Source organism: Anguilla anguilla, chromosome 13, assembly GCF_013347855.1.
Source record: "Anguilla anguilla isolate fAngAng1 chromosome 13, fAngAng1.pri, whole genome shotgun sequence".
Lineage (NCBI taxonomy): Eukaryota > Metazoa > Chordata > Actinopteri > Anguilliformes > Anguillidae > Anguilla > Anguilla anguilla.
This window is the reverse complement of record NC_049213.1, coordinates 29,458,785-29,474,584: the sequence shown is the minus strand read 5'-3', so window position 1 is coordinate 29,474,584 and position 15,800 is coordinate 29,458,785. Positions and strand designations below refer to the sequence as shown.

The 15,800-nt window shown below is 40.6% G+C and overlaps 1 protein-coding gene across 4 annotated transcripts in view; it reads left to right on the top strand.

Moving 5' to 3' along the window:
• The window catches only part of fbln2 (fibulin 2), a 54,724-nt gene that overhangs the window by 25,006 nt on the left and 13,918 nt on the right, over window positions 1-15,800 (top strand). For all 4 annotated transcript variants that reach the window (XM_035388816.1, XM_035388815.1, XM_035388818.1 and 1 more), the window contains exons 3-8: window positions 4,797-4,911; window positions 5,181-5,310; window positions 7,702-7,888; window positions 9,920-10,129; window positions 12,133-12,249; window positions 14,070-14,171. In XM_035388816.1, the coding sequence (XP_035244707.1) occupies window positions 4,797-4,911; window positions 5,181-5,310; window positions 7,702-7,888; window positions 9,920-10,129; window positions 12,133-12,249; window positions 14,070-14,171 (861 nt within the window). The remainder of the gene's footprint in view (window positions 1-4,796; window positions 4,912-5,180; window positions 5,311-7,701; window positions 7,889-9,919; window positions 10,130-12,132; window positions 12,250-14,069; window positions 14,172-15,800) is intronic.

Below are 15,800 nucleotides of genomic sequence, written 5' to 3'. Positions count from 1 at the left end.
TGTCGTCAACCCAGCAGGGAACATTGCTAGACAAAAAGAAAAGTTTACTTTTTTTGGATAAGCAAACTACACATTTGACAGAAATGTCCTCTGGCTACACTATTAATCTCTTGATTCTGTGTTGTTTCTGCGGTGATTAGAACTCTGAATGTCTGTCTGGAATTTGATCTTCCGGCTGAACTGTGTTTGGTCTTTAGGAGATGTTCTTACCACTGCAGTTCTCAGCTCCAACTGTCTTGGTATGGTACCTCATATCCTGTGGTACATCATATGCGGTTGATGATTATACTGTAGGATATCCATAGTTACTGTATAATGTAAGATCAAATACAGGCAACTTCAAATTTAATCAGGCCACTGAGGTGGTGTCCAGCCCAATCAGCACAGCAGATCTACTTTTGGGGGTTTCTGTTTAGTTTCTGTTCTGCTGTTCTTTATTTATTTATTTTTTGAATCGTGTACTTGTAAATAAGTACTTGTAAATATTCAGCTTCACTTTATCATTAGTACCACCTGGAATGAAGCATAGCAAGGTGAGAAAATGGCTTTCAGCAGCAAGCCTGAGATTTTCAGGTCTCTCTTCCTTGAATGAAAAAGCAGCATCTTAAGCACACCTGTGTTGTACTTTGTTAGTTCATTAACATGCACATATTCATGCCCAGTTGTATTTATGCAGAAACAAGACCCAATTTAAGATATGTTATTACAGGAGTTTCAGTCAGGCAACTGTCCTGTGAGCAGAAATCAGCATGGACAGTATAAATCTACCTTTCCTCACCTTGTTGTGATACGTTCTTCTGTACATTTGAAATATGCTGGTAAACATCAATGTGGCCTGAAGGCTTGTTAAGGAGGTGCTGTTGACTTGGACTTACTTTTGCTTTCAGACCAGATTTTCTGCAGACTGCCTAAACTGTGAGTAGGCCTATAAATCATGTTCTATACACTGTAGATTTCCTTCTCTCAAAGTGATCATTTGGCAAGGAAATCTCAATTAAAGGTGACCCATAAATTCTTTTTTTTTTGGCAGTGTTAATTCCCTAGCATTTTCATATTGTTGTTGATATCCTGCCAATGTTTGCTTAGCTCTTAACGCTTGTATCATTCTTACACTGTAATCAGCAGTAAACATTTGTGTGTTATCTCTGTTGGTTGTCTCTTGAAGTAATTATTTATTAAATAATTTATAATGAATTAAAATATATAGATTGATTTTAATTTAGTTATTTAGAAGGCCCCATAATCCAGGGTGACTTACACAGTATACATTTAAATTTAATGTACATTTATATGGCTGGAGACACTGTTGTGAAGGCATTTAAATGAGGTATCTTTCTGAAGATTCCCACCAGTCTCCCACCAGTGATCTGAATCTGTTCATATCTGCTGACCTTGAGACTATTTCCACAGGATTGCAGGTTAAGATGAACGCATTTCAAATTTATGACATGCATTAGTTTGAGATACTACTGCAGTAACTAACATCAACCATGGGTGACATAATCTCCACTCTGCCCCAACAAGTATTGAGTCATTAAATTTCTATTTCTGATTAGGGTTTTTTTATTTTTTATTTCATTCATTCAAGCAGTTTTACTCATTAGTGAGTGGATTTGGTCATTATTTATACTTTGTACAGTATATACGTTTGCAACTGTTAAATGTGATTTGCTGTTCTGCACTGCACACACTATTGCAGTTGTGATGAATCATTGTGAGTTCTCTCATGTGGTCTTCCAGTATGCAATCCGTATGGAGTTGATGTATATGCTGCACAAGAAATAAAGTATGGATGGAAATCCATATGCCTTTATTAAACATGCAAGCTCAACACTGTACTATAAACACAATTTAATATGAAGTGCATTATAAATTATAAACTGTACCAATAATAAAAATGAATCCCCATTCTACCTTTCATTCAGTCAAATTCAATCAAATTTTATTTATAGAGCACATTTCATACAAGTGATGCAGCTCATTGTGCTGTACATAAAAAATTCATTGCATTTTGGGGTAGAGTAGTGCCTGGTTGTGCTGTTCTTGCTTTTTGTATGTGCTACTTGTATTTCCTTCTTAAATTAAATGAATAAATAAACAATACAATACATTTTGTTTTTATCCCACTGCATTCAAAGTTAAATGCTAGTATTTAAAGTATGTATGATTCTACCTTGTTGAATACCTATGCATTTTTCTTTGTCTTATGCTTTCGTGCTTAAGCAGATATCATAAATTGCTCTGCTATATGGCAATAAAGTATTAGCTAAGTCCACTTGATCATTTGGTATAATTGTTGATCAGTGAATGTATTTATATGCCATGAATCTTAGTTTCTGAAGTCTCCATGTCTGTTTATTCTGTAGACAACATTTTTAGAGCACTCAGGATAGGACACATATGCATTTCATCTCAATGGCTTGCATTAATTCAACATTTGCCTTAACATTGACTTAAGGACAAATATTGATTGAAGACTGGAAGTGAAACATGCCACACATATGGGTTTCTGCCATAATTACTTATGGTTATACTTTCCTGTAACAATGACATTCTGCCATATCTTCTCCTGCAGCCTTTGAGTTACACATGGTCAATATAGCAAATATTTGGTCAAGTTATACAGTAATGTGTGACCTAACTTGAGTTGCTTAATATTTGATTGTGGAAATTCTTTGTACTTTTTTTGGCACCCAATGTGGGGCTGTTCATATTTAATTCCCACCCCAGTCTAGAAGGCCAAATTGTCTGCAACCTCAGCTGCTTAAAAGCACAAACCCCAGTGCCGATTCCAGAGACCATTCCATGGTTCTCCTCAAAACATGCTTCGTTTCACACAGCTAAGCTCTCAAAGAGTAGAGTCACAGGACCGCTTTTTACACTGACTGAAATCTATGAGTGCCCCATCAACCAGCAGGGGTCGCTAGATAGCACTGTACACAGGACCCTATCTGACTGAACCCTACCATTCCCTGAGCGACTCAGTTGCCAAATGCATGTCACCCCATGGTGCTACTGGTCACAGTCGTCACTGGCACACCCTGGATTTGATCCATGCCCCACAGTAACTTATTGAACATTAAAACCAACTTTCCCTGTCTACTAACATAGGCGTAATTTCAGAGTTTTCCCACTGCTTAGCAAACAAACCGTACGGGTAACTATTGGTGGTTGGAAAACTTAACAAACATGCATAGGATAGAAACCATTAGCTAAATTTGTGTTGCAAAAATGTACTGTGATTTGTTAACTCTAGCTGGCTTCACTGAGGTCAAATGAACTAGGCACAAGAGGCAGGCCAGTTTGTATAACATATACATACTTGTTGCTGCTGTACAGCATCAAATAGTGTACTGATTACTCTGCCCTCAGAGTAGGCATTTGTCAGACTGCAAGGCTACATCATGGGGTAACCTGAAATGGTTTTACATGCTTTTATTCAGGGACACAATACAACTACCGATTTTACTTGCTTGTTCAGGGACGCAATACAACGACCATTCTGTTTGTGTTAATGGGATATGCTACAAGAAATACTCTCGCAGGTAGACTCAAGTTTGCCACATTTTTGTTACAAGTAAATTATGTTGTGTTGCTCTTTCCTCTATACTGGATGACAGATTGCACATTGAACATTAAGGTGATTTTTTTTAACAAGAATTATTACAGGCACATTTTCAGGTGGCTTTGATTACCCAGTATTCCCTCAGTGCACAAATACAGAAGGATGGAACAGGAACATGATAGCTGAATCAATTTCGCTGGCTGTTCTCCGGTGAAGTTGCTTTAGGTGCACTTGAAAAATGTTGGATTCATTAACAGTTCCGTGAGGCATCCATAGCCAGGCTCACTCTGAATAAACCTTGTTCTGCTACTCATTCTCATATCGGTGGTCTTGCTTCGTGACCTCAGGAGTTTAATGGGTTTAAGGAACTTGCAAACACAAATCTTAACATCAATACAAAGTTCTTGTCATGGAGCAGTGGCTTCTCCATGGGGACAATGAGTTCACTCTCTAGTCATTTCCTGTTTCACATCAAGTATAAGTATTCTTGTGAGACAGTCAGCAGTTTGGTACAGTTGACCATACAGTAGTTTGCGCTCTCTAAAATGGATTTACAGTATAGTCAACATTAAGGCTAAACAAGGTAACCATCGGTTTCCAGAGCGAGTGACTGTTTTTCTCAATACCAGTTCACTGCTTGTTTTCTGCATTGTCTTGTAAGAAATAAAGATAGTGAAAAATGTTCTATGTCAGATATGACTCAAATTGTAGAACAAAATTACCAGAAGTACTGTATGAGTTAACCACCGTTATTATTAAAGCTCTAATGCACAGCTAGAAATTACCCATCAGCTTCATTACAACCGGGTAGTAGTGTGTTTTTAATAGTGTGTCATGGCAGGTTAGCAGTTCGCACCCCTTAATTTCTTACAACAAATATTCCCGGTGCCCACCAGTTGCAGTCAGGGAGAGATGCACCCCTTTTCTGCAGCTGGTGCTAGCTCTCATGCTGTACTGTGTGGCCTTGACTTTAGAAATTAGTCACTCAATTTCAGGCACAATTTTCAGATACAGCATTCCTTGCAGAGGGAGGCTGAGAAGGAGGCTTAAATCTTGTATATTAAAGGTTTAGTCTTGGGTCTCCTGGCCATTCAGGAGGATCAGGCCCCATGTTCTCATTCTGTCGAGTGTAAAATGACTCGTATCCTTTTTAAAGCGTTCACTTAAATCTCAATCGGCTGAATAATGACCTATGTAGCATTTACTTTCTACATGTTGTCTTTTTCCCAAGTTTCTGCTAAGGATCTGGTAGAAAACTGTTGTTACGCGGGCCAGAAGTGGGCCGAAAGAAATGGCCACTGCGACAACATGCCTGTTGCTAAAGAAGACCGACACTCCATATGTAGGTAAGCTTGTCTGGGCAGGATGACATGTTGTTAATGAGCAGTGTAGTGATTTTACATCTTACTGTAGATTCAGCTTTTCTGAAGCAAGTGAATTGCCCTGCTGCAGTGTTTGGACAAAATTGTATAATAACCATATCAGATGCGTGAAGCCACTGTTAATCTGTTATGGGGAAGAGCCATAAAAATTAAATGATAAACTGTGCATCTTTGAAATCAGTCGCTGTGGGCTTTGTCAGATTGCCTGTTCTCTTGTGTTTGGGGGACATCAGGACCGCACAGACGCAGTGCTGCTTAGGGTACCTAAAGGAAAGCAAGTGCCTGGCAGGCATGGACGTAGCCAAAGGGGGAAACGTGTGTGAGGCGGGAGACGGCGATGCCTGCGGAACAGACTCCTTCAAGGCAAGTCCCGTGGCCCAGCTTGACCCGTGAGGTATAGCAGAAACCTCTGGGTTTCTCTGTGAGGAGGTTATGTTGAAATGCTTTTAACAGGGTCCCACTGTTAGCCAATCAAATAAACTTTCAAAAAACAGCTGCAAGCAGTTATTACAAAATCCAAGCACAAAATTGCTTTTGACAACCATGTATGATGTCACAGAAGCATAATCAGCAAAACGTGTCTCATGAGGGTCATTATTTTAAGCTTGTTCAATGTATTAGTGTAGATAATGTTGATATTTGGAATAACATCCAACACTGCGCCCATATAATGTACAAAATACAATTCCCCTATAAACACTGACTACTGCAAATTTCATTAGCCTGTCATTTTTTGTATAACACCATGTTTTCTTTTGCAAATTGTATTGAGCTCAGAACACTGGTTAGAAATGTGAAACAATTTTTTGTTTAATAAACACATTCATCTTTTGAATTCATTTCAAATTAAACATGCCCTACGGCTAGATATGAATCTGCGGTCTTTTTTTCTAGTCCAATGTTATCTGTTCAGCTTAAGAGGTACCCCTGATTATGAATGCGGAGCTAATAAGTTTTGAGGAATTGATTCAACCAAGCACTGCAAATAAATTATATCTGTCAGCTGAGTAGAGTACTATACATACAAAAAGGGCAGTGTACAGTACAAAATTCCTATTTAATCGTAGTCACACACAGCCTTCATTTAATTCTGAACAAATTGCACTGTACCAAGTGTTGTGTTATTATCAGTGCACATTTATATTTTCATGACAGTGTAATTAATGAACTGATCCAGCCCATGCCTGTGTTATAGTACCTACTGAAACAGCAGTAAAATGGCAACCTTGGTGAATCTATTATTTCCTGCATGCCCTCTCCTGCAAAATACAAACATTGCATTTGCACCATTTTTCTAGACAAGATAGGATACCTATAAAATACCTGGGTAAACAAACTGGATAATGGGCTGTAGCTTGGAGATGATGTCCTGCAGAGGCCCTCCTGCTCATTCCCTGCTTTTTCATTTCTGCCCAACGGTGCAGTTGAAGATTATCGCCGTCACGGCCTTATCGCTGATATTGCTTCACTGTCAGAGCTGCCTTTGATTCATTGTGTAAGAGGTGTACCGGCAGAATGGCTTGCACCATGTTATCCTTTGGAAGATGGTTATCCTATTACCTCTGAAGTAGTTAATAGCTTGCCCTGAGCCGCTGATGGTGCAGCGCCTAGATATATCAGCGGTGTCCATGTGATGTGTGCACTGGTGCGTGTAAATGGAGGGAAAATACGAATCCATTTTGCTGGTCAAAAAGCCAGAGAAAGCAATACTTTGTGTTTTCACTATTTCAGGTTTTTTTTTCTTCACCCTAGTCCCAGTCTCTCAGTCCCACTTAACATAATGCAAAGGGCTTTTGTGCACTCCGCTAATGATATTAACTCTTTCTGTTCCGGCACAAACTAATAAATGAGCGCCTGCATTAATATGGAGGTAAAGCCTTTGTTACCTCAGTTGTCTTCTGTTTTGATATGTAATATTACATACATTTGCTTAGAATCCGGTTCACAAAGTGCAATGCTACCAGGTTGAAGTGATGTTATTTAAAATTCTTTTTTTTAAATTTGTGAATGTTATGCAATTACCATGATACTAATGTTTTTTTCTGGTAGCTATAGGTTACTGCAGCTAAGTTATCTTTCAGAAAAATCTGTCTTATAATTTGTGTTCTTGTCAGAGTGTGGAAACACTGTAATTTTGGTATAAAATATCTAGAATGTTCTCTCCCTCATGGAGGTTAAATAAAGCACAATTGGCGTGTGTTGTGATTCTTGGATTGATATCAGCGAAAGATTGTTTTTATCAGTCATAAATTGGCAAATGCTAAAATTGTTTGGACTTTAATGTATTACTTGGACCTTCAGTTTGGAAATGGAATGCATGCCTTTTTTTTTGGTTGCCAGTAAGAATGAAAACATTGCTGTCTCAAGAGAAGACATGTTTTATTAGCTCAGAATTTCAACACATGTCCATGTGACCAAGCGGCAAAAATCTCTGGGCAGTTGTAAGGGGTCCTTGTATCTATTGTGCCAAGGGTAATTGCCAGAAGTCAAATATTGGCCTGCGCTGCAATGTGGCTCCTGAGGGCCGCTCTAAAATACTCCATAATTCTTGGCTGTTTAATATTTCAGTAACAGATAACCATGGTTACTGATGCAGCCCTTATTAGGAGCCAGCCTCTTGTGTTTACTGAGTACTAAAGAAATGTGCAGGGTGTGTGTGTGTGTGTGGGGGGGGGGGGGGGGGAGTGTGGATCTGCAGAGGGTCGTTGTGGCAACATGGTAAATGGGTGCGCTGTTTTATTCGCGTTTCCTCAGGAGTGCTGCGACTGCTGCTCCTTGGGCATTCGGTTCCGTGCAGAGGACCAGAGCTGCGAGCCGCACCAGTATCTGGGCTATCCCTGCAGCCACATCTTCATGACTTGCTGCCTGGGGGATGAGGGTTCCAGCCAACCCACCATCAGGAAGAAGGAGAGGCCCAGCCCCACGCCCCTTCCAAAAAAAGGTACGCATCCTGCACGGGACAGCCCCTTTCACACACTTAGCAGTGCCATTTCAAGTGCTCTTGTGCATTCAGAGGAAACAGATGCATTTTCCTAAAAAGTTCCCGGGACAATCCAAATGTTTTCTTTGTTGTTTTTGGGTGGAGTTGTACATTCAGGTTACATATTTCATTTTAACAGTCGTTCGGTTGCTTTTGTGAACACTTCCTTTTCCAATTTCAGTCACGGATTTGGAATATGGGCTGACATAGATAAATATTCTTTAAGGCAGACACACAAAACAGAGGCGTCAGGTGTCACGTTACCATTCAGCATAATGTGGAAAAATGTGGGAGAGCTGAAATGAATTAGGGACAGATGGCAGTGCGGTCTGTTGTCATCCCCTTGGTGCCAGTAAAATCTCAGATTGCCTCAAGTGTCTGATGGCTGTGAGTCATTGTAAAAACTTTGTAAGGATATTTTGTGGTGTGCATAAGCTTAGAACTTGTGGGGCACAGCCAAATGAAAGAGAGGGTCAGCAAAATGATTGTGTTTGCATCACATTTTGTCTTTGAATAGATTAATTTCTAAATGAATAGAATTTACTCCATAATCAAACCTCATTATTCGTGATTAAGCAAACCAGTGCTTATGTGGTAGGTGGAAATAATCATTTTGTGTGATTGTTTGTTTTGCTTCATTTTTTTTCCCCCTTGAATATTTGCGAGAATCCAAGCAGTATCTCTCTCCCTGTTCTTTTTTCCTTGTATCTGGGAGTGAAATGGAGCCTGCTGGACATGTTCCTGCACCCTTTGATAACAGATAGTGTGGGAGATGGGAGTGGGAGAGTCAGCCGTCAGGTTGAGTGACAGCTGCTTTCTTGGGTCCATGTCCGTCTGCCCCACTGACCACTGCCCTTCTTCCATTGCAGAAAACTGCCTCTGACCTTCCAGACTGAGAGAGAGAGAGAGAGAGAGAGGGGGAAAGGGAGGGAGAGAGAGAGAGGAGAGAGGGAGAGAGGGAGAGAGAGAGAGAGAGAGAATATTGGGATCTGCTGTACAATATAGTTGCTGGTTTCACACCGCTCACAGATACCTAGAGATCAAATGTCCTCTCACTTCTGAATATTACTCAATCAAAACTACCTGCTGATAAAGAATTTATTTTCCTGCGCTTTTCAAGTGTTCCATGTTCTTTTTTTCCAAGCGTTCAATCTTCCATGACTGTAGAGGAAAAGGAAATGAGAGGCAGGAAAATGTGATAATAACAAGATGAAATTAGGTGTGATTAACCTGTTGAAAATTGTGGAAACATTCTGCCCCTCAGAAAAGAGGAGTGTGTGTGGCAGCTACAGCCACTGTTTTACTGTGTACATTTAAGGGTGGAAAATGTATGGAAGGTAATTATTGCCATGGGACTTATTATTTTTTCATTCTCATGACTCACTCTTAATAGGATTAACTTATGCAGAAACATAATCTGCTGTTGATTTGCATCTGAGATTTTTGGTAATGGCTGTGGGAAATATTTTGTGTGGTGGCTATGGTGGCTATATTTAGGTATAATTCACCTGAAGTATAATGTATTGTATTTCGGGCTAATGGGACATTAGCGAGCCAGTTCACTCCACTGTACAGTCATATGTGCTGCCATTATAAAAGCACTGCTCGGATGTCTGCTGCTCTGTCAGTAAAGGTGTTTGCCACTGCTGCAGCCTGGACCCTATAGTTATGTTTGAGCCTCAGCTATATTCTATAATGGCTGCCATGCATGATACTTGTAAGGGTTACACACTGTTGGCAGTTGAGAAGCATTTCTAGAGCTTTGCGATCATGAGTTGAAAGGCACTATATGTACATAAATAGATTCCTTTAGTATCATTATCATTGCAATTAGTAGTAGTAGTAGTAGCAGTAGTAGCAGTAGCAATAGTAGCAGTAGCAGTAGCAGTAGTAGTTGTAGTAGTAGTATTAGTAGTAGTAGTAGTAATAGTAGCAGTAGTAGTAGTCTAGCACTGCATGAGATGTGAGTAACGAGTCTTCTTGACCCTCTAGTTTTAGACAGTAAGTTCCCGAACGAGGCCTTCTCCATCAACGACCAGGATGAGGCAGAGAACTCTGTGGAGGAGCCAGAGGATGTGGACGAGTGTGAGGTGTATGCGGGCCAGCTCTGTCACCACAAGTGCATCAACACCTGGGGCTCCTACGTGTGCGGCTGCTTCCCGGGGTACAGGCTGCTGCAGGACGGACACATCTGCGTGCCGGGTGAGCTTCCCTCTTAAACGCACTCACAAGACAAGGTGCATCAGCTGCAGGAAATGTCCAGTTTGTGCTGCTTGAAGTGGGGTTCGGCTGATAAAATCCATTGAACTGTGCGTGGTTTTGCTGTGCTTTCGAGGAAGTGCATGTACAAGGTACTGGGACATCTCTTATGATTGATTGTTTTTTTGTTCAAAACTCAATTGGATGAAAAGCAGAGAAGGGAGAAAGTTTTACCTGTTAGTTGCTCTCGTTTACACACACTTGGGGTCCTTTCTTCAGAGAAATGGAAAATAGATGAGTTAGGGATTATTGGTATGATTTTTATTTAAAAAATTTTCTGGAGAAAAAAAGCCTCTGCTAGCTAAATCTCATTCATTGCACATATCATAGGTAATATACATACATAATATATAATAATCATTTTTCATTTTTTAAATTTTTTAGAATAAAAATAGGATGCTAATACTGGTGTCTTGGCCAAAACTGTGGCAGTTTTATGTTATCAAACTGCTACATTCGATATTAGTTCTCTATATTCTGAACAAAATTACATTAATAAATTCAGTATTAATGTATGCATACAGTTGGTGATTACCAGTTAAGGTGATCAGCTACTATATATGCAGAAACATGTACGAAGGAACTGAAATATATTTCTTGAATTTGTAGTCATTTTGAAAGGCATTTAAATGTATTCCTTATTTTTTTTATATTTTCAGTTTATACACAGCACACAACATATAAAATAATATAAATGCATTATTTTCACTTGTATTTTCAGAGGGCTGGTGGGCTTTGTAGTCAAGCCTATTCACCACAAACTCCGGGGACTTTTGCAGAGTGAATGGCGGTTGTGTTTTGAGGGCAGGCCTCAGCCACATGTGTTTCGGCACACTTCCACTAACAGTGGGATTCAAATCACCCGAGGAATTCCAAAACAAACATTGCGGTGCCTCAGAAGCACATTCATATTTTCCACCAAAATATTTCTGTGTTCCCTCATCACAACATCATCCATACTATCCTGTTCCCCTTTCACTCTTTCCTCTAGACCAAGATAGAATGTAGTTGTCCCTGCATAGTGATGGGGACACTGTACTACAGAAGGTTCCATCCTTTGGATGAGGTGATAAAGCAAGGTCCTGACTCGGTGAAGAGCGTAAGGGTGTTAATACTGTTGTCTTGGCCAAATTCCAACAAAAACAGGTTCTCTACACTACATCTAGTCACCTAATCATCCCCTGTCAGCGGTTCTCAAACTCGGGCCTGGGCCCCCCTGTGTATGCTGGTTTTCACTACATCCACAATTTCAAGCCCAGTTTTTTAACAAGCTGTTAATTTTTCTTAATGATGTGCTTTTCCTGTTTAGAGGGATTATTTACACTTTTAAGGCATATTATGTCAGAGATAGCTATGCATATCATGACGGATTCCCATAACTACAATGTGAAGTTCCACGTTCACATTGTAGTTATTGTACTTATTCTTAACAATTCCTTCCATTTCAATCAACAGTTCTTTCCACACTACCCTCAACAGGAGTAACCTCAGAATGACCTTGCCTGATTCTAGTGTGGAAAAGGAATGTGAAAATCATGGCTGTTGTGGATGGTTTGTCACTGGTGAACTTTGGTTTGATTGTGATGTAGATGTGTCTTGTCACATCTACATAATACCAGTAATATTATGTTTATAATACCAGTTTGTATTTGTTGCTTCTTTCAGAGGTATGTGTATTTCAGGTGCACTTACCTCAATGGGAAAGTAAACCGGTAGTCAGAGAGAATTGCAGAAACCATGTTACACTCCACAAATTATTTGTGCCACAAATTTTAACCTGTGTTAATGATACGGTTAAATCAATATGTATATTCGATATTCGTTTTCAAATTGTTTACTGTTTTATATTTCCTTATCCACCCACTGTACGAAGCTGAACTTTTATTGGGTACTTGTTATGTAATGGTAATGTGTGAATTACAGGCCTCTGCGTTTACTCCTTGCAGAAACCAAGTTGGAGGACAACCAAGTCCTGGAGGAGAAACCCCTGACAGAGGCACCCCAGACCCCTGCCCCCGCTGCTCCAACCACACCCACCCCTGTCCAGCTGGACCCCTGTGAAGGTAGAGGGTGTGTCCTGCCCTGGCTGTGGCACAGAATGGTGCACTGCACTGTTCCATCCAAATCCATAGCCCCATGCTCCGGGACATAACCCGCCAACCCCAAACCACAGCTCCGCAACCCATACAAAATACCGTCATGGTTGAGTTAGCGAAACCCACATAAATACCAACTCCTTAATAAGTATCCTTTGGGGAGCCGCAGATCATCGCAGATGACCCTTATGTTGAAAAACACAGTTTTTTGGCAGCGAGAGATGTTAGGACTGTGCCTAATTGTTTTAGAAACTTTGCAGGGTTTCTGAACGAGTCTCTCTCTGTGAAGCTTCAAGCTCTGTAACAACATCAAGCAATATCAAGTATCGTAAATGTCTAGCTGGCAGAAATGTGAAAATAAATATAGCAGGAAGAACTATAGATACATTAACAATACATCTGTGGAGTGTAATGGTAATCCATTAAAAAGATTCTCACAGTGAAGAGAATAAAGTAGGCTACATAAATTTAGAAAATGATAAAATGCATGTATAATGCAAAATTTGTACATATACCACCTTGAAAAACCTCGGCCCTCAGTCACTCCCTCTTAGCAGGCCTCTACCCCCGGTGCCGTGGCCTACCTCTCCCATTAGAACCAAGGGGACCGGATGCATCTGGCAAATGCGTCATTAAAACTGGCCTGCTGCACGTGCCTGACTGCAGTCTGCCTCTGACAGGGGAAATAGCAGGACTGACCAGCTCTCAGCTCACAGCTCCCAGCCACCAGAAGCGAGCTGGTGAACCAGCTAAAGCTTGGTCCCTGAGCAGCATGAATTGCCCACGTGCACATCGCACAATCACATCATGATCCATGAATCAAGCTAAATTTGTTGCTGGTTTATGAATAGCTGTGTTGTGTTGCTTTCTCTGCTAAAACTACGCCCCGCACTCTCTCCCCACACTCTGAACTCTGTGCGTTATGAAGTCTGACCATGAGGTTGTGTCTGTCTAGTGTTTGCCCAATCTATCTGACTTATGATTATTGACCAGAATTGGGAGAATATGCTGATGTAATGCAGCACCCAGGGATTTGACTGCACAATCTTCCCAGCACAAACAGATCCTCTCCATGCATTTTTCACAGTATGAATTAGGACATGAATATCAAGAATTTAAAGAGCCATGAGGGCATTTAATGAAGCTAAAATTTACCCTTGTTCATCTGAGACAACCCAGCTACAGTTTGTTAAGGGGAATTTATGACTACTGAATTCAGTAGCTACGTCCAGATAATACACTCTACACTCATTTTTTTTGTTAAGTTGAGGCTGAAAGATTCACACCTTTTTTGGCATATTGCCTAATAGTGAAAGATTGCTCCATGCTGATGTAAGCCTTATATACCTACCTCTAAAGCGTCACCACAGGTTTAGAGATAGAAAAGGCTGCCTTCAGCACATAACATTGCTACACTGATTAAATCTTACCTGGTGATTGATCTTTTGACCTTATTAACTAAAAACCCTGAGTGCAGATTTTTCCGGATGCAGTTATTGAGTTCCCAAAATACATGCACCTACTTTAAACACAAAAGGATCAAATCAGAACACAGTCTATTTCTATTTAAAATGGGGTTGAGGATGCTCCTCAGGATGGGCCTCTCTCACAGTGTACTCCAACGCTAGGATAGAGGTCCTGGACACCTGGTTAAACACAGGACTCTTAATCTTAGTGGAGGTTTAGCAGCCCCAGAGTGGGGCTCAGGGAGGATTTCACGTTTACACCCCGTGGTTTGGAGCGCAGTGAAGTTCTGAGCCCCTGTTGTCCTGTGTTTCTCTCCTCAGCTAATGGGCCCTGTATGCAGCGGTGCACTGCAGTGGAAGGGAAGGCCCGCTGCTCCTGCTTCCAGGGCTACTCTCTGCTGGCTGACGGCCTCTCGTGTGAAGGTACAGGAGGCATTGCTCTGTCCGTCATGTCTATGACACAGTACTGTAGGCCTGTAGTGGGATTAATGGAAATGAAAATGAAAATGCAGTTTTATTTGGGGGTAATCTCTTATTTTAACTGTGTCCGCTAATTGGACGCAGTCATTCATGAAGGGCTAACTGAAGGTCTTTTTGACGCTGGGGCTCACATAGCCTCATCAGCCTTCAGTTTCTAAACAGTTGAGCCCAGAGCCTGAAACTGTAGTGAACCATGGCCAATTACTCTATATAGGCCGGTCTCTACAATAACAAACACCGAACCTGCCTGTGTTGGTTCAGCGCTCTGAAATCTGCGAATGAAATGTATATCTCTGATCCTGCGTGAGCTATTCATCAACTCGTATTCTTTTATTGAAAGCTGCAAAATGATGGCAGAGGTTGCATGCCAAATTATACTCCTGCCATGGGTTTGGAGCTATTCATTTTGAGTCTGGTCTTGACAAAGTTAAACTAAGCATGCAGAGCCTGTGGAACATTCCTGCCAATTACATTTCCCTGATCTCAGTGTGCGAATTACAGTATTTTGGAGCTGAACATTTAATTGCATCTTCCAAGGACTTTGCTTTGTCTGTGGTTCACTGCTCACACACACACACGGTTGTCTGGTCTTTACTTTTGATCTCTTACAGGCACTGAAAATCATAACTGCTGCATGAACTAAGGCCTCCGCAGTCACTACCAGGCAGTTTGACAATGAATCTTTAAAGCATATTAAAAATAAGAAATGAAAAACAGATTCAAAGAGAACATTCAAAGAGAATGCAATACTTGTGTGTGTGTTCGTGTGTGTGTGTGTGTGCGTGCGTGTTAAAGAAAGCAAAATGATTTTTTTTTTTAATTTTCAAGAGTAAATGAGGCTCTGATGTTTTAGAATACACTAGTGCACGCTATTGGTTTCCTATGGTGGCCAGACATGTTTTTCAGCTGAAGTTTGATGGAATACAGAAAGCAGAGACTATTGGTGTAAGTAAAAGTGAATACATTGTGGCACCATTAATTAGACATATTGTTATGGGTAACCATGGAAATTACCTTTGAGGTCAAATGAAAGCTGGCACTTTTAGTATGTATTGTAGAAAACAGTATAAGCAGTCCTTGCCAATTGTAGTGTAAACATGACTTTCACTGACATTACCTACAAACTATGCAGGTTATTAACCAAACTAGGTTATTTCATGAAACCAGATTCCTTGTACATTTTTGGTTCCCGAGCAATTTTCTGAATAAAATACAGTCAAGTATTACATTCCATTTCAGTGACAAAATGGAAGCAGGCTTTTATGTGATAACAGAAGTTGCGTGACTGTCCTTGTGCATTATGAACCTCTCTGTGGGAGGGCAGGGGAAGTGCAGATGTAATAGGCCCAAATTCATGTGCAGAATAGGCACTATCCCCCATCACTTTGAGGGTATTGAATGAAGGCTTTCTCCCAAACTGTTCCCATATGTAACAGTGTGGGTGGGCAGATCTGATTTAGCCTGGCCTGAAACGAATAAAACAATTCTCGCCGGCTTGCTTACGCGAATCAAATATTCAGTTTAGTCATAGCAGACGAGAGAAAATGATATAGCAATAAAAGGTATAAACGT